At 49.8% G+C, this 18,711-nt stretch overlaps 1 protein-coding gene across 3 annotated transcripts in view; it reads right to left on the reverse strand.

Moving 5' to 3' along the window:
- The window catches only part of LARP1 (La ribonucleoprotein 1, translational regulator), a 93,489-nt gene that overhangs the window by 48,127 nt on the left and 26,651 nt on the right, over window positions 1-18,711 (reverse strand). For 2 of the 3 annotated variants that reach the window (XM_085001890.1, XM_021076708.2), the window contains exon 1: window positions 11,819-12,710. The exons of the other annotated variant lie outside the window; for it this stretch is intronic. In XM_085001890.1, coding sequence (XP_084858016.1) covers window positions 11,819-12,260 — 442 coding nt within the window. In that variant the 5' untranslated portion in view covers window positions 12,261-12,710. Of the gene's footprint in view, window positions 1-11,818; window positions 12,711-18,711 lie in introns of those variants that run through there. 3 annotated transcript variants of the gene reach the window in all.

Genomic DNA, 18,711 nt, shown 5'->3' on the forward strand with positions numbered 1-18,711 from the left:
AAAGACCTATGACTACTAGAAGGCTGGTCCCAACTCTCCCGTCTAGAGTTCTCTGCCCTGTTCTATAGGACTCACACCCACAACTGCCGTGAAGAAGCTTCTTTCCTGTGACTGTTGCCCTAGGGAGAACTCAGCGCTCCAATGAGCCTTGGTTCCAACGCCCAAAGAGTAAGACAATGATGCACAAGGCCTCCAGCCAGAATCTTTTCCCTTTCCACCTAATACATAGTAACAGCTGCCTTAGCCACTCACATACCCAAAAGGTTTCTGAGTGAGAAGGTGCATTAGAGACTGATAGCGAGGATGCTATGCCCATTTCACAGATGCAGGGAGGGGAGTAAAGTCTAGCTGGGGCCTAACATAACGGAGTTTCTCTGGTAAGCTCAGCCCTTAGCATTCAGGCAGCTTTCTACTGCTTCTCTGGGGCCTCAGGCCACAAGGCCCAGTAGTGTCCTATTTCGCTTATGACACCCACTCTCCCTGAGAGAGGTGGGTAAGGAGACCCCCTCCAGGGACTGCAATCCCTGCCCTTTGCCTTAAAGTCTCCCCCACCGTCTCTCAAACTCTTCCCAAATAAGGATGTTCCTTAGCTTGTGGGCTGGACAAACTGCTGTCCTCTCTCCTTTGTATGATAAAACATATGAAGTCTGAGCCCACAGGCATCATGCAGGTGTCTTTGTCTAAAGGGAGCTAGGAGTTCCCTTTGTGGCTCAGACAAAGAACTGACTTTGGGGATTTCCTGTCATGGCTCAGCAGTTCACTAACCCAACTAGTAACCATGAGGTTTCGGGTTTGATCCCTGGCCTTCCTCAGTGGGTTAAGGACCCAGTGTCACCAAGAGCTGTGGCGTAGGCCGGCAGCTACAGCTCTGATTTGACCCCTAGCCTGGGAACCTCCACACACCGTGGGTGTGGCCCTAAACAGACAAAAGGAAAAAAAAAAAAAAAAAAAAAGATCTGACCCCATCTCTGTGAGGATGCAGGTTGGACCCCAGGCCTCACTCAGTAGGTTAAGGACCTGGTGTTGGCCCAAAGCACAGTATAAGTCAAAGATGCAGCTCAAATCTTTCACTGCTGTTGCTGTGGCGTAGGCCTCAGCTGTAGCTCTGATTCAACCCCTAGCCCACAACTTTCATATGCTGCAGTGGGGCCGTTTCTTTCTTTTTTTTTTTTTTAAAGAGCTAGATCCTGCCATCAAACAGTAGTTATGAAGGACCAGATGCAAGTGTGGCCAGATCTTCTCATTTTTTTTCCCCCTGTAACGTGCTATTGGTTTAATTCACATACCAATGCTATTGATCCATTTAAAGTATACCATTGAATCCCCCCCCCCCCATATTCAGAGTGACTTTTTAAAAAAGAAAAGCTGAAAATCTCTAGGTTTCTAGATATACTTTCTTGATATATTTTGAAACACAGATGATTACTTTAAATTGTTTCTAAAAGCCAGGCCAATCAAACTCTGTCAGTAGGTTGGACTAGACTTCAGGTAGTAAACAAGAGGACGCCCATTTGTAACTCTGCCTTTCAGGACAAAAGCTTCTAACAGCTTTTGTGTCTTGTTTACCCCTGAGGTCTGGGGCCTGACACCTAACAAGCACTCAAAAGTTTCATTAACAAACACATCTAGGAAAGTACTTTGTAAATTTACAGCTGCAAAGGCCTACAGCGAACTGCCATCCAAACTCTTTAAATACTATCTATCACCATGTCAAGGATCCCAGGACCTCCAGTGGCAGCTGAATCCATCTGGGGATGCTGCTGAAAGGTACTCCCTGACCCAAGCCAAAACCTACCGATCCTCCACCTCCCAACTGCCATCAGAGCTTTACTCATGCGGCCACATGGAGCAAGCCTATTCAACTGCTAGAGCTCTGAACAACCAGCATTTCCACCCATCCCAAGCTTTGATTCTCTCTGAAAAATAATCCTAGTTTCTTCAACCATCCCCTCCTCACAGTAACGTGCACGTGTACTGATGAGCAGCCGCCTCTGTGTGTTCCTGATTTCCGGTCTCCCTCCCACATTCCCTGGAAGCAGCATCCAGTCTCCCACACCCAACCTTACTTTCACCATGTCCAAACTCTACCCCCTAAACTCAGCTAGCTCCACTTCAGGCCAAACCCAAACTAGACTATTCCATCCACATAACTGGTCTCTCTTCCTCATAATACTGTAAATATAAATACAGAACAGGAAAACCAAAGAGATCTCCACTCCCCCAAGCAAGCCCAAAGCGGCAGAGAGTTACCAAAGATACAGTGGGAGGCTTTCATTGCAAAGCACCTAAGCCCATCTCTCACTGATGTTCTACCACGCAGGCACTCCCAAGTGCCAAAATGTGGGCTTCTTGTGCAGGATTATAGCCCCCAATGATTCCTTAAATTCCCCTCCACTATACAGCTGCATGACAGCCTATAGAAGAGTCGGAGGAGTTGGCTCTAAGTGGCATGGGCTGCCTTCCATGTATACTCAGGACCAAATGGCATGGACTGAGGGGCAGAAAGGACCCAGGAAGACCAAAGAAGGCTGGTTTTAGAACTTGACCTCTTGGAGTTCCCGCTGTGCGTCATTAGGTTACAAACCTATTATCCAGGAGGTTGCAGGTTCAATCCCTGGCCTCACTCAGAGGGTTAACGACCTGGTGTTGCCGTGAGCTGTGGCACAGGCCGGCAGCTGCAGCTCCAATTTGACCCCTAACCTAGGAACTTCCATATGCTGCAGGTGAGGCCCTAAAAAGCAGGTCTTCCATTTGCTCTGTTAGCAAATGGAAGACCTGGATCAAATTCAAGACCTCAAAAGAGACACCATCAACACTCTTACAATTATTACTTACTATCATTTGCCAGGCTCACATTCACAGTAATCCTAGGGCGTGGGTACTCCAGACATAACACCATCTACTGAAGCCCAGAAGTTACCACCCTATCCAAAGACATTCACTTAGACGGTGGCCAGGCTAACTCAAAGTGGATGTCTAACTCCAAAGTCCACGTTCTACCATCCCATCCCACGCTACTTCTTCCTCCAGAGGGATATGAAAACAGAACCGGAGTGGGACCCAAGAGACCTGGGTTCAAATCTCAAGCATGCCCAGAACTGTGATCCTGAGCAACTCTATTTCCTTTCTAGGCCTGAAGTACCTAACCTATAAATGATGGGCTTCAATTCAATGACCTCTAGGGCCCCTTCCAGCTCTTAAATACTCCTTCCTTTGTGAAAAGAGGGAAAGAAATCCAAGCTCCTGAGGGCATAGCAACAGGAACAGAGTCAACAACTAGGCATTGATCTGGTAAGCCTGACTCTCTAAAGCCCAGTATTCTCAGGAACTCACTACAGCAGCCTCTCTATAGGCAATTGCAAACCCTCTGTTTTCAGCCCAGGGGAGGCAGCTCTGGTGGGAAGGAAACCTTGTGCATGCATGTTCTCCACAGGGAAGAGCCCACAGAGCCAGGCTGCAGAGGCTGGTGGTAAGCAGTCTACATGCAGACCTAGGAAGCCCTGCCCCACGGGTACTTCCCTGCGGGTGGTGGGGAGTCTCACCTCCAGACGTCTAAGACTTCTCTGACCTAGACTGAACGGGGTGCCCTCACTGCATGCCCAAAGAAGCCCACAGCTTTCTTACACAGCACCTTCCGGAGCGGACTGTGAAGGCATGTGTTCTTCGTCAACAATGATTTTTACTATTCACTGGGGTATCTTCTATGCCAGACTCAAAAATGTGAATGATACTGTTAAAGTCTGAGATTCATCCATTCGTTTATTAATTAATTGTTCACTGAGCTGCCTACTATGTGCCAGGCATGCTAAGGTGCTAGGAATAAAGCAGCAGTCAAACACCAAAGTGATCCAATGGTGACAAAAGCTAAAAAGAAAAATGAAGCAAGGTTCGGAATTCCCCGGTAGTCTAGTGGTTAGGATTCAGTGCTTTCACTGCTACAGCTGGGGTTCAGTCCCTGGTCTGGGAACTGAGATCCCCCATCAAGCCACTGCATGCCATGGCCAAAAAAAGAAAAATGGAGCAGGGTAAGAGGGATGGGGATATGGAGTTTGGGGTGCAGGCTTGCTATTTTATATACAGGGTGATCTGGGACCACCTCTTCATCTCAGTGAATGGAATAGGAACCTGAAGAAAGTAAGAGTATGGGCCATGCAGCTATCTGGGGGAAGAACAATGCAGAACAAAAGCCCTGAAGCAGGAGAGTATACATCATGCTCCAGGGAAAGCAAGAACTGATGTTGCTGCAAGGGAAAAGTGGTTAAAGATGAAGTCAGAGCTCAGGGTTGAGGAAAGAGGAGGTCTAGAGAGCCAGATCAAAAGGGAACTCAAGGGAACGGTAAGGAACCCAACTAGTAACCACGAGGATGCGGGTTCGATCCCTGGCCTTGCTCAGTGGCTTAGGGATCCAGTGTTGCCATGAGCTGCGGTGTGGGTTGCAGATGTGGCTCCGATCTGGTGTTGCTGAGGCTGTGGTGTAGGCTGGCAGCTGCTGCTCTGATTTGACCCCTAGCCTGGGAACTTCCACATGCTGCAGGTACGGCCCTAACAACAAAAAAAAGGAAACTCCAAGGACTCTGAATTTCACTTTGCTATAAAAGCCAGGAGGATTTTGAGTAATAGGAGATCATCAGTTCAGAGGCTCCGGCAACCATCTAGGTGAAACATAATGGCGTGTAAACCAGGCTGGCAACTGATGAGGTGGTAAAAATCATTTAGCTTTGGTCACAGCTTGAGGAGCCAAAAGGATGTATCGGTAAATTAGATGCGAGGTGAGAGAAACAGAGCTGGCAAGAATGACCTTAAGGTTTTTAGTCTGAGCAATCAGAAGGACAGAGTTCCTTATTAACCTCTCCTGAGTCTCACTTTCCTCATTTGTAAAGCGGGAATAAAAAGAGCACCTGCAGACAAAATGACACAGGTTAACTGCAATATCACTACTACTTATCTCAGGGTTATCAGAAGATAGTGTATGTGGAAAAGAGAGCAGAAACCATTGAGCCCAGGTGGACCAGGCATCCAGATGGCTCCTGGCAACTGTGGGACTTCAGTTCCTCTGAAAAGCTTGGAACTTCATTCTAAAGCAATGAAGAGAAGTTGCTGGAATGTATGTCTAAGGGGAGGTGGTTACCACAACAAGTTTGGACGGTTCTTACAAAGCGCCTGGACACAAGGCCTCTGATGGACGGGTCATCTGGGTTTACCAACAATACCTCAAACTGAGGTAGTGAAGCCCTTCACCATTCGTGAGATTCATCTGGTCTGCTTTACAGAATTTGTCATAAAAGCCTGTATTCTCCACCTTCCACATCTAGGGCTTTGCCAGTCCAAAGGTGCAGGCACAAGAAAGATGCCATGTCAAGACTGCCCCTCTGATTCTGGGAAAATCCCTCAAGGAGACAACCTAGGCTATCTGCCACGAAAAAAATGGCCAGTGGGCCCGGTAACAATCACAAACAGCACCACTTCAAAATTAACTCCAGGTTACCCATCCCCGCTTAGGAAAGATATGGATAACCCTTCAATTACCTCAAACTATATAGACAGTTGACTCTCAAAACAACAAGGGTTAGGGGCGCCAACCCCTGGGGCTCAGTGGAAACCCACGGGTACCTTTACAGGCTGCCCTCCAGTATCTGCAGTTCCTCCCTATGTGCAATTCTACGTAAGCGTGGACTCAATCAACCACAGTGCGGGCCTGGAACAGTTACTGAAAAAAAAAAAAAAACCACATACATGGGCCCATGTAGTTCAAAGGTCAACTGTACCTGGCTTAGGAATGTACCTTCTGCAATCTAAACCACTTAACATCTGGTGTTCCCACGGCGGCACAATGGGTTAAGAATCTGACAGCAATCGTTTGGGTTGCCACAGAGGCGCGGGTTCAATTCCCAGCCCTGAGCAGTGGCTTAAAATTATTTGGTATTGTCACAGCTGCTTGGATTCAATCCCTAGCCCAGAACTTCCACATGTCTCAGATGCAACCATGAAATTTAAAATAAATTAAAAACCAAAAAACCCACTTACATCTGTGTGGGACATTTTCGTTCATAAACTGAGCTGCCCTGTAAGACTATCAATTTGATCCTCACAACAGCCTGGGCCCAGGTGCTAGTTCCATTCTGTAAACAAGAAAAACAGCATGCTCTGATTTAAATCCTATCACTTATTCCTTTGCTCCTTTACCCTACTGTTCCTTTTGCTTTCATTAACCAGGGCATCAAATTTTGTTTCCTTTCAAGAACCCCCAGCAAGGTAAGGCTGTCCTCTCTCCTGCCCCCTCCTCCCTTAAATCACTCTGGACCAGCCTGGGAGGTTTTCGAGCCCTCTGGAGGCTCCAACACGCTAATTACCCCCTTTGAGGTTGTCCTGGACTTTGCAAACAGGGGCACTCCCATCTGCCAAGCTCTCCATTTTAAAGAGGTTTTTGTGGTTTCAAGCCCACTGTTCCTCTTCTCCCTACCAGCCTCCCAAAGGGAGGGGAAGAGTGCTAACACCTCTAAAATGCTTACTCTAGCCCAGAGTTGGGCAGGAGGGGGGGATGTCCAGCCAAAAGACCCCACTCCTCGGGATGTTCAGGACTGCTGAGATTACCCCCTACTCACAAAGGCCCTCAAAAGCCCCCTCCCCTCCCTAGAAGGCACTCATTTCTCAGTGAAAAACTCAAAACTCCCTGCCCAAAACAGGGGCCAGGCAGCAGCAGATTCCAGTGAAAGGCTGCCTTCCTCTCTCCCCTTCAGAGGATATGCTATTGTGTGCTCTCTTTATATTTACAAGAAAATTATCTGAACTGTAGGAAAAGAGTTTTAAGCCCTCATTTATCAAAGTCAACCTAGCAGTCCTTTGCCAGAGGTGCACAACATCATCAGTTATGGATTTTAAAACAAACAAAAACAACGGCAATGCCACCATCACTCCTGACAAGTATAGATTATATTACTTAATATAATCTAAACTGATCAGATATCCTCAATTATCACCAAAATTTCTTATAGCCTGTTGGAATCAGGATTCAAACAAAATCTACACAATGCAATTGGCTGATGTCTCAAATCTTTTCACCTACAACAGTTCCCTCTTTAAAAAATGCTACCTATTTACTTGAGATGCTGCTGACGTACAATATTGTATAAATTACAGGTGTATAATATAATGAGTCAGAATTTTTTCTTTGCTTTTTAGGGCTGCACCTGTGGCATACCGAAATTCCCAGGCTAGGGGTCAAATCAGAACATCAGCCACAGCCACAGCAACTGGGGATCCAAGCCAAGTCTTTGACCTTCACCGCAGCTCACGGCAACACCAGACCCCCAACCTACTGAGCAAGGCCGGGGATCGAACCCACATCCTCATGGATACTAGTCAGATTTGTTTGCTGAGCAGCAATGGGAATTCCCATGAACCACAACTTTTAAAGGTTATACTGCATTTATAGTTATTATAAAATATTGGCTATACCTTCCATGTTGTACAGTATACCCTGTAGCTTATTTCATACATGAGTCTGTACCTCTTAAACCGGTACCACTCCCTCCCTCCTTCCCTCTCCCCACTGGTCTGTCCTATCTGTGAGTCTATTTGTTGTTGTTATATCCACTAATTTGCTGTATTTTCAATGCCATTTATTTATTTGGCCACACTGTGGCAGATAGAAGTTCCTGGGCCAGGGATCACATCCGAGCCAGAACTGTGATTTATGCCACAGCTGCAGCAACGCCAGATCCTTAACCCACTGTGCCACAGCTGGAACTCCCTAATGCCAATTATTGACAAAATAATTTGTCTTGGAGAATTTTTCACATTCAGAAACTGGATAACTCAGACTCTGCCCCAAACTTTCCTTCGAAGAGAAATGAAGAAAACAAATCACAGCACTGTTTTCTTTCTTACTAAGCAAAGTTAGAGGTATCACTCAACCAACCCACCAACTCCCCGCTAGGATTGCTGGAAGCTTGCAGGGATAATATGCTGAGATGTCAACCTATTCCATGTACACCGGCCACAGCAAACTTAGTTCGGTTAGGCTTGCCTTTTCCCACAGCCTGAGAGCTCAAGTATACTCCTCTAAAAGGTAATTTTTATGAAAGGCAAACGAAAACTTACTTTAAAAATATCTGAAAGTTCCCATTGTAGCTCAGTGGTAATGAACCCCACTAGCCTCCATGAGGACAAGGGTTCGATCTCTGGCCTTGCTGAGTGGGTTAAGAATCCGTTATTGCTCTGAGCTGTGGTGTGTAGGATGCAGACCCACCTAGGATCCTGCCTTGCTGTGGTGTAGACCAGCAGCTACAGCTCCAATTCTACCCCTAGCCTGAGAATCTCTATATGCAGTCCTTTAAAAGAAAAAAAAAAAAAAGAGAGAGAGTTCCTGCTGTGGTGCAGTGGGTTTAAGATCCAGTGTTGTCTCTATGGCAGAGAGAGTTTGATCCCCGGCTCATTAAGGATCCCAAACTGCCACAGTTGTGGCATAGGTCACAGCTGTGGCTCAGATTCGATCCCTGGCCCCAAAACTTCCATGTGCTGCGGGTGTGACCGAAAAAAGAAAAAAATAAAACATTCATCATAACACATTCCAAAGCAAAAATAGCCAATTCTTTGGGTTATCTACCTTTGCAATTCATACTATGACCTTCGTGTCCCAGGACAAGCAACAGTCCATTTCTAAGGAGCTGGATCCCATATATTTCTTAGAGTCCTGATATAATACCAGAAAAGGAAAATTCAACATTCACCAATATCCTCATTTTACAGGTGGAGAAAACAGAGACCCAAAAAAAGTCCCAGAAAGTCCCATAGTTTCAGTCTCCCAGACATGGTGTAACAACACATGCCATACACTGAGCTAAATACTTTACACATATTGTCACAGTGAATGCTCACAATGGTCCCATGAGGCAGGTCAATAATTTAATTTCTAGAATACAAATGGGGAGGTTGAGGCACAGAATAGTTAAGTATCCTGCCCAAGAAGGCACAGCTAAGTGGTAGAGCTGGCATCAGAACCCATTCAGTTTTGACTCCAGAATCTCTGCTATACTATCAGCTCTTCTTTTAACTAAGACATCCTGCTTCTCTCATAAAGAGTTGTGGCTAGGAGAAGGAAAAAATTTCTAATGTTTTCAAAATATTCCAGGGGAGGGAAATTACAAAAAGCCATAATGCAAATCCCAAGACTTAAAACTATTAAAACCCAGAAGCTTAAACCAGAACAAAAAACCCCACAAGAAAGGGGGGGATGTCACAAAACATCTTTTATTACTAGTTACTGCACATGTCCCTTAAAGAACTAAAATATGAGCATTGAGCCAAAAGAAGAGCTAAAAATAGTCATTTGCAGCAAGCTTTGGAAAGCTTTTGGCTCGCTTATGAGGCACCAAAAACATATGCATCACAGAACACAAAATTTCCCAAGACCACACTGCCACTTCATTGGTGTCACATTTAAACTCGCCCAAGCTGCAAATAAAATCAGGGCTGGAAAAGGGCCTTGGTGATCCCTGCAGACTTCAAAGAAAGGGCCACCATCTAACCTGACCACAAAACTCTGCCTCAAAAAGCATCCAAGCACTAACAACAGGTTTAAACAGAGAAGCTTCTGGATTAATTCAGAGTTTGTCTGTCAAAGACTCTTCCGAAAGTTCAAAATCAATGAGTAGACAAAACATTTTCTTGCCTTATGAGTCCAGAAAAACAAGAACAGAGTAAATCTACCCAACTCAATTTCGCTTTGGGCACTTACAGCCAAGTTGGCTTTTCTACTCAGAGGTAAAGGCGAGATGCCAGCCAAGCTGTCTTCTTCCCACGATCAATAACCTCAGTGACACACCCTATCAAGGGCCCCTGGACTTGCACAAAATGCCAGCTCAGGCGCCCAACACCACCTGATGTCATGGCTGATTTAAAACCCACAAGGCAGGTTCACCATTAGCAAGCAGTTGCAGCTAGGGTGAGTAGCCCCATTTAAACTTCTGAGGAGTGCTTTCTCCTAGGGATGATTATACCCCTTCGAGTTTAAAGGGGCGGGCGAGGGAACCAAAGAGTGTCTTAAAGTTGCTTTCCCTCCCTCGGTGGATGGATCAGGAGGGATTTGCAAGAAAATGGAGGTTTCAGCACTGCCCTTTGCATAAGAGGGTTCTGGAAGGAAAGGGGGGGAAGGGGAGGAGGGCAAAAGGAAGAGAACACGGTTTGAGGTCCTGTTAGTAAACGTCGAAGGTCCCCTCCTTCAAATGAAGCAATCTTAAAAGAAATAAAAATTACAACATGCCATTTTCAGAATTCGCTGTTCTGGTTTCCCTAGGACTACGAGTGATTCTATTCCCCTGAATGTATAGACATCGAGGTCCCCTTTCGACTTTCCCCATTTGATGGTTTAAACCAGTCAGCCTCACTCCCCAACTGCAGAAAAGGAGGAGTTTTGAAAAAGCAGTAGGGTTATGGCCACAAGCCATCCCTCTAGCTCCAAACGGGTTTTAATACCAGTCCACTACAAAAACACCCGGAACCAAAGAATCGAGCCCCACGGTGCTCTACGCACCGGCAAAGGGAGGAGTGCGGGCGCGTCCCCCACCAAAGCCGACGATCTGTTCTCCGCTAAGGGAAGCAGAGCGGAGCCTCCATATTCTGCTCTGCCTCTCCCCCCCCACCCCGGTGACACGGCTCCACTGGGATTTCCCGCACGCCCACCTCCCCCAAGGGGCCGGGTCTCAAAGGACCCAAAAGCCCAGGAGGGAGACTGAGGGCGCGGGGCGCGCAGGTCGGCGGTCACATGCCGCTCCCCGCGCGAGGAGGCACCACGTTGTCCCGGCTGCGGAGGAATGCCGGGAAGGGGGGACGCGCACTCACACCCGCGCACACGCACACTCCGGGCCGCGCCGCTCGCCCGCCCGCCCGCCCGCCAGCACCCGCCTTCCACCCGGAGCTCCGCGGCGGGCGCCGAACGCCGAGGCCGAGCGGCCGCGAGCAGCCCGAGGGCCGGCGGCGCGGCGCATGGCGCCCAACTGTCACCCGCCCGCCCGGCCCCGCCACTCCCTCGCCCGCGCCGCACGCCCCTCGCGTCGCCGCATGCCCCTTTACTCGCCTTACATTTCCCCCTTACTGGATCCCCGCACACTCGCCATCCAGAGGCATGGTCTAAAGGCGGAAGGTCCCCGGGAGCAGACAGGGAAAGCACCCAATTCAGGGACATGCTGGGTTTCCTTTCCTCCCGATTCTCCCTGCAATAGACCCCTCAACCCTTCGCCAGTAGCCATTCTACCGCCTAACACTATGTGCTCGAGCAAAAAACTTAACTTTTAAATCCCGAATCCTTGTGGTCGGTATAAACTCGTCGCCGGGTGTTTTGCTGCCCATGACATATGCTCATTAAACATTTACAACATAGGGACAACCGCAACGCCACCAAAACGGACAGCATGGGGCGAGGTGGGAAGAGGGGGCTTCCCGAGAAATGTTTCAGGCTACAAACAGTCTCCTACACAAACACGCGGTGGGAGGGAAAGGGCTTTTTTCACCGAAACCAGCGCCCACCCTCTCCCGGCGAGGTAGGCCCGAACCACGCCGTTGCCCACTAACCGCTGCGGCCCGGGCGGTGGCTACAGCCTCCCGGAGGCCGGGCCCTCCGGTAGGGACAGGTTCCCGAGCATGCTGGGGGGCAGGGTATGGCGACCTAAATTAAAGGGAGCTAAAAAAAAAAAAAAAAAAAAAAAACCCGAGTCACCAGGACCAGTGGCGGACCCCCGGGCCCTGGAGGCCGCTGGGGGAGGGGACGCCTAAGGCCCCGGAAGAGGCCCCCGAACCCAAGATCACAAGCAGGGAGACCCACCTGGAGGAGACTGTCCGTTCACGGTGGCCAGGACCGGCGGCAGCGCGTTCTTAGTCCACGGGTTCACCTTGGGCGGAGGGGCCTCCACAAAGTCTCGGCGCCCGGCGCCCGCGGCTCCCGCAGCTCCTCCGCCAGCGCCCGGCTCGCCGCCGCCCTCTTCTCCGTCGCTGACTGCCAGGCCCTCGGCGCCGGGAGGCTGCGGCGGCCGCGGGCTCTCGCGCTCCAGCTGCCCGGTGCCTTCCTTGTGCGGCTTGGCGTAGGGCGGCCGAGGTCTCCGGGCGCCGCCGTCCGGCTCCCCCCCTCCGACGTCGTTCGCCCCGGGCTCGCCCTTGCCCTCGGGCGGCGGCGGCGGCGGCGGCTTCTTCCTCACCAGCCCCCCGTGCTCTTCGGCCTGCAAGAGCGGGGTGCCCCCCGGCAGCAGCGGCTCCACCTGAGTGGCCATCTGCGCGCCCGCCCCCCCGGAGAAGCCGGGCGCGCCCGAGGCTGCCTCCCCCGCCTCGAACTTGGCTCTCAGAGCCCCCGCGACTCCTTCCTCCGGGGCGCTGGGCCCCAGTGCCTGCGGAGAAGGGTCCGGGTTCACGCTAGGCGCGGCCCCCCTCCCGGTCGGATGCAGCCGCCGTAAATCCAAGGCCTGCTGGCGGGGCGGGGGGGGGAGGAAGGCCCCCCACTCTGCGGTCCAGGCCTCCTCGGCGCGCGTCCCCCCCCGCCCGTTCCTCGCAAGGCGCCCCCACCCCGAGCCTGGCAAGCTTCTCGTCCCGTCCCTCCCTCCCCCCCGCCCCCGGGGCGGCCCGGGCTTCCCGGCTCGGGGGCTGCAGCAATATGGACGGACGGGGGAGAGGCGCGGCGAGCCGAGCTGACCACGCGATCCGCGGCAGGCGGCGGGCGGGCACGCGCCTCGCGACGCAGCGGGCGGGGGGAGGGGAGGGCGCAGCGGGGGCGCGCCCGCTAGGGCCGGCCCTGGGCGACGAACGGGCGAAGGCGGCGGGAGCGCGCCCGTACGGCCCCGCGGCCCCGCCCCTCGCCCCGCCCCTCGCCTCCAATTTCTCGGCGCACCTCCGGCGCTGGCTGGTGAGGGGTACTCAGACCCGACGGGGGCGAGCACGTGCCTGATGCAATTCGGAAGGGGGGTGGGGCAGTGAGCCGGGCTAGAGAGAAGGGGTGGTAAAGTGGGGGAAGTGTCTTAAAGAGGTAGCGCGTGAGAGCGGCCGCAGGTGGAGCACATGGGAACCGGCCACGCGGCCGGCTGGGCCTGCTCGCGCTCTTTACGTTGGGTGCGCCAGATTCCAGGGAAGGAGCCATTAATGTCACCCTCGATTTAAGGGGTGGTGGAGGGGGGTGCTGCCGGCTCCCTGGCGTCCTGTGGGCCTGGCTCCTCCAAGCCCCGCCTGGGTGACCTTGGGAGAGCCCGTCTCACCTCCGCGGACTGTGCTCGGCTCCTCCCCGCCGCCCCGGCCGGGGACACTGCCCCGAGTTGGATTCGACGCCCGGTCTGGAAGGCGGGCCTTTACCCCTTGGGGGCATCGCGCGCGCCTAGGAAGTGAGCTGGGGATAACCAAGCGCTCCCAACCCAGCCAAGTTCTGAAACCAAGTTTTATGGGCAGAAAATGTCTTTTTTGTCAAGTGGATTTCATTTTTTATAAAGATTGCTTGGGGCAGAGATGAACCAATGCCCGAATAAGACTCAGGAGTTCTGAGATTTTTATACTGACCTTGATCCTGCCCTTTACCAACTCTGCAGTCTTTGGGCCTCAGTATCCCTACTGTAAAATAAAGAATGGTGTGACAGCGGTTCCAGATTTTAGTGCACATTCAATTAAATAAATATTTACCGTGGAGGTCCTAGGAAACAGAGTTTGGAAATAAACCAGGCTAACAAAGTCCCTATCCTCACGGAATTTACATTCTAAGATGGTGAGAAAGACAACAAACTGAGAAACAGGTGCTTGTCTTGCGTCTAAGACAATAATTTACAGTAATAGGTTAGACTAGATTAGTTTCAATGATGAGGGAAAACCCTGAATGCAGATTCCAAAGCATTTGGATCCAGAAATCTGCATATCTAACAAGACCCTTGGGTGCTTGTGGTTCCACACTTCACTTGGAGAAGTCCTGGCCTCTGGCTAGATGGAATCCCACCTGCTTAAGAAATAACCTAAAAGTTCCTGTGTGGCCCAGTGGGTTAAAGCTCTCAGGTTGCCAAAGCTGGAGCACAGGTTGCAACTGTGGTACAGGTTCCATCCCTGGCCTGGCATTTCCACATGCCACAGTTGCAGCCAAAAACAGAAAACAAACCAAAAAACCCATAAATCAAAACCCTGAGTGTTGGGCATCTCCACAACAGGGATTAGAACACACACCTGACAAAACATTGTAAATCAACTATTAAAAAAAAAAAAAGGGGGGGGGGGTTCCTGTTGTGGCTCAATGGGTTAAGAACCCAACTGGTATCCATGATGATATGGGTTCGAACTCTGGCCTTGCTCAGTGGGTTAAGGATCTGGCATTGCCATGAGCTGTGGCAGCTGTGGTGTAGGCTGACAGCTGCAGCTTCAATTTTTTTTTTTTTTCTTTTTCTTCCTAGGGGCTGCACCCGCAGCATGTAGAGGTTCCCAGGCTAGGGGTCAAATTGGAGCTGCAGCTGCTGGCCTACACCACAGCCACTGCAATGCCGGCTTCTTAACCCACTGAACAAGGCCAGGAATTAACCCACAACCTCACGGTTCCTAGTCTGATTCGTTCCCACTGCGCCATGACAGGAAATCCTGCATCTCCAATTTGACCCCTTGCCCTGCAACTTCTATGTGCCGCAGGTTCGGCCCTAAAAAGAAAGAAAAAAAAAAATTTTTTTTTAATCTATTAAAAAAAACCACACACACATGACTTACTGGTTAGGGGAGAAGGCTTATTGAAAAGCATCTTGGAGGAGTTCCCGTCGTGGCGCAGTGGTTAACGAATCCGACTAGGAACCATGAGGTTGCGGGTTCGGTCCCTGCCCTTGCTCAGTGGGTTAACGATCCGGCGTTGCCGTGAGCCATGAGCTGTGGTGTAGGTTGCAGACGCGGCTCGGATCCTGCGTTGCTGTGGCTCTGACGTAGGCCGGTGGCTACAGCTCCGATTGGACCCCTAGCCTGGGAACCTCCATATGCCGCGGGAGCGGCCCAAGAAATAGCAAAAAGACAAAAAAAAAAAAGCAAAGCATCTTGGGAATTCCCACTGTGGCTCAGTGGGTTAAGAACCTAACATGTCTATGAGGATGTGGGTTTGATCCCTGGCCTTGCTCAGTGAGTTAAGGATCTGGCATTGCCAAAAGGTGTGGCTTGGATCCACTGTTGTTGTGGCTGTGGTGCAGGCCTGCAGCTGCAGCTCTGATATGACTCCTAGCCTAGGTACTTCCATATGCTATAGGTGCAGCTGAAGGAAGGAAAGGAGGGAGGGAAGAAGGGGAGGAAAGGAAAGGAAGGAACAACCTCTTGGTATTGCCCCTGAGAGGCGAGGCCAGTTGTAAGGTTGTTGTAACCAGAACTACTGGGGAGAGGTGCTGGTGGGGACACCCAGGCCATCTGATGTCTAGTCCCAACTCTTCCATAATTCATAACTTGACCTCTCTCTGTTGGCCAGCTCTCAGCACTTCCCTGGACCCCTTTCCTGGTGGAAAAGTGGAAGTAAATTATGCTTGACTTGCTTCTGCCTTCTCAGCTTTCGTGAGGAGTCAAGTGAAACGTTAGTCAAAGTGATGTGTAGAGTTCCCCTGGTGGTGCATCAGTAATGAACCTGACCAGTATCCATGGGGACTCAGGTTCGATCCTGGCCTTGCTCAGTGGGTTCAGGATCTAGCGTTACTGTGAGCTGTGGTGTAGGTCACAGATGCAACTCAGATCTGGCATTGCTGTGGCTGTGATGTAAGCCAGCAGCTACAGCTTTGATTCGACCCCTAGCCTGGGAACTTCCATGTGCCATGGATGCGGCCCTAAAAAGACAAAAAAAAAAAAAAAAAAAAAAAAAAAAAAATCCGTGACCTACTGTGGCATTTCTGTGTGTGTGTGTTTTCAGCTACTTTTATTGAGTAACTACTATATGCTAAGTTCTATGAGAAATGTTTAACATACATTATCTCATTTAATCCTCACAATAACCTAATGAGATAAATATTCTTTCCACAAATATCTATTGTGTCCGTACTATGTTCCAGGCACGTAGTTTAAATGAGGGGTGGCTTCTTGAGTGCTTGATAGGAAGAAAAATGTAACACAGTTGGATATTCAGAGTTTTATTCCTCTTTGAGGTGTTTTGTTTTTTTGTGGGGGGTTTTTTTGTTGTTGTTGTTGTTTTGTTTTTTTGTTTTTTTTACGGCTACACCCACAGCATACGGAGGTTCCCAGGTCAGGGGTCAAATTAGAGCCATAGCTGCCAGCCACAGCCACAGCCGGTCCGAGCTGCATCCATGACCTGTACTATAGCTCAATGTTGACGCTGGATCCTTAACCCGCTGAGCAAGGCCAGGGATCAAACCCACATCTTCATGGATACTGGTCCAGTTCTTAACCTGCTGAGCCACAACAGGAACTCCTTTCTCTTTGAGTTAGATTTTCTAAAGGACCTGGTGCTTCTGGATGAACATGGACTGTATCCTTTTTTTTTTTTTTTTTTTTTTTTTGATACCAGGAGCTCCTGGGCTTGAGGCCTGTCTATAACAACTTGGAAAAGTGGGTGGGGTTAGCAAGGATGGGCATTGGCCAAACAAACCGTATGAGCTCTGAAGTGTTTTCCCAAACCTAACTCTTGGGCCTTTGGGCACCTGCCAAGAAATTTGCTTCATGAAAGGAGGCTCAGCCTAGGTCTCCTCTTGTCAAGGAGATGCCAACAGTGATAGTTAATGTGTAAAGGGACTAATGCGTGGGGGGGGGGGTACCAACTGTTCCCATGACATGTGGTTAACCCCAGGGGCAACGTTTTTCTCTAAGTATGATTATCTCCATTCTATCTAGCTAGCTAGCTAGCTCTCTTCTTTTTCTGGCCACATCCATGGCATATGGAAGTTCCTGGGCCAGGGATTGACTCCAAGTCACAGCCTCGACCTAAGCCACATCTGGTGGCAATGTCAGAGCTTTTAACCCACTGCACCAAGCAGGAACTCCAAAAACCAACTTTTAATACATTCTGCACTCTGAGTTTGAGGCAGACACTATCCATGGCCTCTTTCTACTCCATTCTGCCTGTGCAGCCCCCTCCCCCAGCGCCAATACCCTCCCTGAGGTCCGTGCCCTTTCTCAAGTGGTCTCCTGATGGGCTTCCCCACTGGCTGTTCTCTTCCCTGCCAAGTAACCTACCACACTGCCTCAGCCGGTTCTCTGGCTCTTTGATTGATGGGCCCTGCCTCGGCTTGAAAACTCTGCGTTCACATCCTGCCTGACCTGCTGCCTTCCAAGCACACTCCCTACACTCCAGCAACAGTCGACCACTCACTGTTTCTTTCCAAGCACACTCCCTACACTCCAGCAACAGTCGACCACTCACTGTTTCTTTCCAAGCACACTCCCTACACTCCAGCAACAGCCGACCACTCACTGTTTCTTTCATTCGGCAAATATTTATTAAGCATCTGCAATGTACCAGCTACCATCTAGGTCCTGGACATGGAGAAGTGAGCAAGACATGCATGTTCCTTGCCTTCTAAAAGCTCCCGTCTAATCCCCTGTGGGCACATACTTTCCTGCCTCAAATCACGTTATTTCTTGCACTGTGACACATTGTGAGGTCTGAGTGTGAATCCTAGCTTGACCATCTCATGACTTTTGGAAAATATTCAATCTCTAAGCTTCAGCTTCCCCATCTATAAATTGGAGATAATTCTACTTTCTTAATAGAGCTTCAGTGAGCCTTAAATGAAAGAATGTGTATAACTGAATAGCACAATGCCTAGCATATAGTATATGCTAAGTAAACATTACCTTTCATTACTTTTTTTTTTTTTTTTGCTTTTTTCAGGGCTGAACCCACGGCATATGGAGGTTCCCAGGCTAGGGGTCAAATCAGAGTGTAGTTGCTGGCCTATGCCACAGTCGCAGCAACTTGGGATCTGAGCTGTCTTTGACCTGTACCACAGCCCACAGCAACTCCGGATCCTTATCCCACTGAGCAAGACCAGGGATCAAACCCAAGTTCTTATTGATACTAGTCAGGTTTGTTACCTCTGAGCCACAATGGGAACTCCACCTTTCATTATATATATCATTGCCAATAATGCCAAACATTTTCACATGTCCAGAATTCTACTGGTCCTTCAAGGCTCAGCACAGAATGCCAACTTCTTCACAAAAATCTTATTTAATCTCCATAGCTGGAATAGATTTATCCCTACTCAACTCCTAGTGACAATTTCCCTAAAGCATTTAGTACTTTCTTTCTACACTCAATCGTGGTTACCTATGAATATGCCTTATCCTCCATCTAGATTATAATATATTTCTTTCTTTCGTTCTTTTTTTTTTTTTTACTTTTTAGGGGCACACCTGCAGCATATGGAGGTTCCCGAGCTAGGGGTCCAATCAGAGCTACAGCTGCTGGCCTACACCTCAGCCACGCCAGATCCGAGCAGCATCTGTGACTTACACCACAGCTCGTGGCAACGCCGGATCCTTAAGCCACTGAGAGAGGCCAGGGATTGAACCTGCAACCTCATGGTTCCTAGTTGGATTCATTAACCACTGAGCCATGATGGGAACTCCTGCATTTTTTTCTTTTTACATCTGTACCTGCAGCATATGGAAGTTCCCAGGCCAGGGTTCAAACTGGAGCTGCAGCTGTGGTCTGTGCCACAGCCATGGCAACACTGGATCCAAGCTGCCTCTGCAACCTGTGCCACAGCTTGCAGCAGCACAGGATCCTTAATCCAC

This window comes from Sus scrofa, chromosome 16, assembly GCF_054392235.1.
Source record: "Sus scrofa isolate SSC_HxYL_T2T_F1_AM1 chromosome 16, Sscrofa_HxYL_maternal_Yorkshire_Landrace_v2.0, whole genome shotgun sequence".
Taxonomy (NCBI): Eukaryota; Metazoa; Chordata; class Mammalia; order Artiodactyla; family Suidae; genus Sus; species Sus scrofa.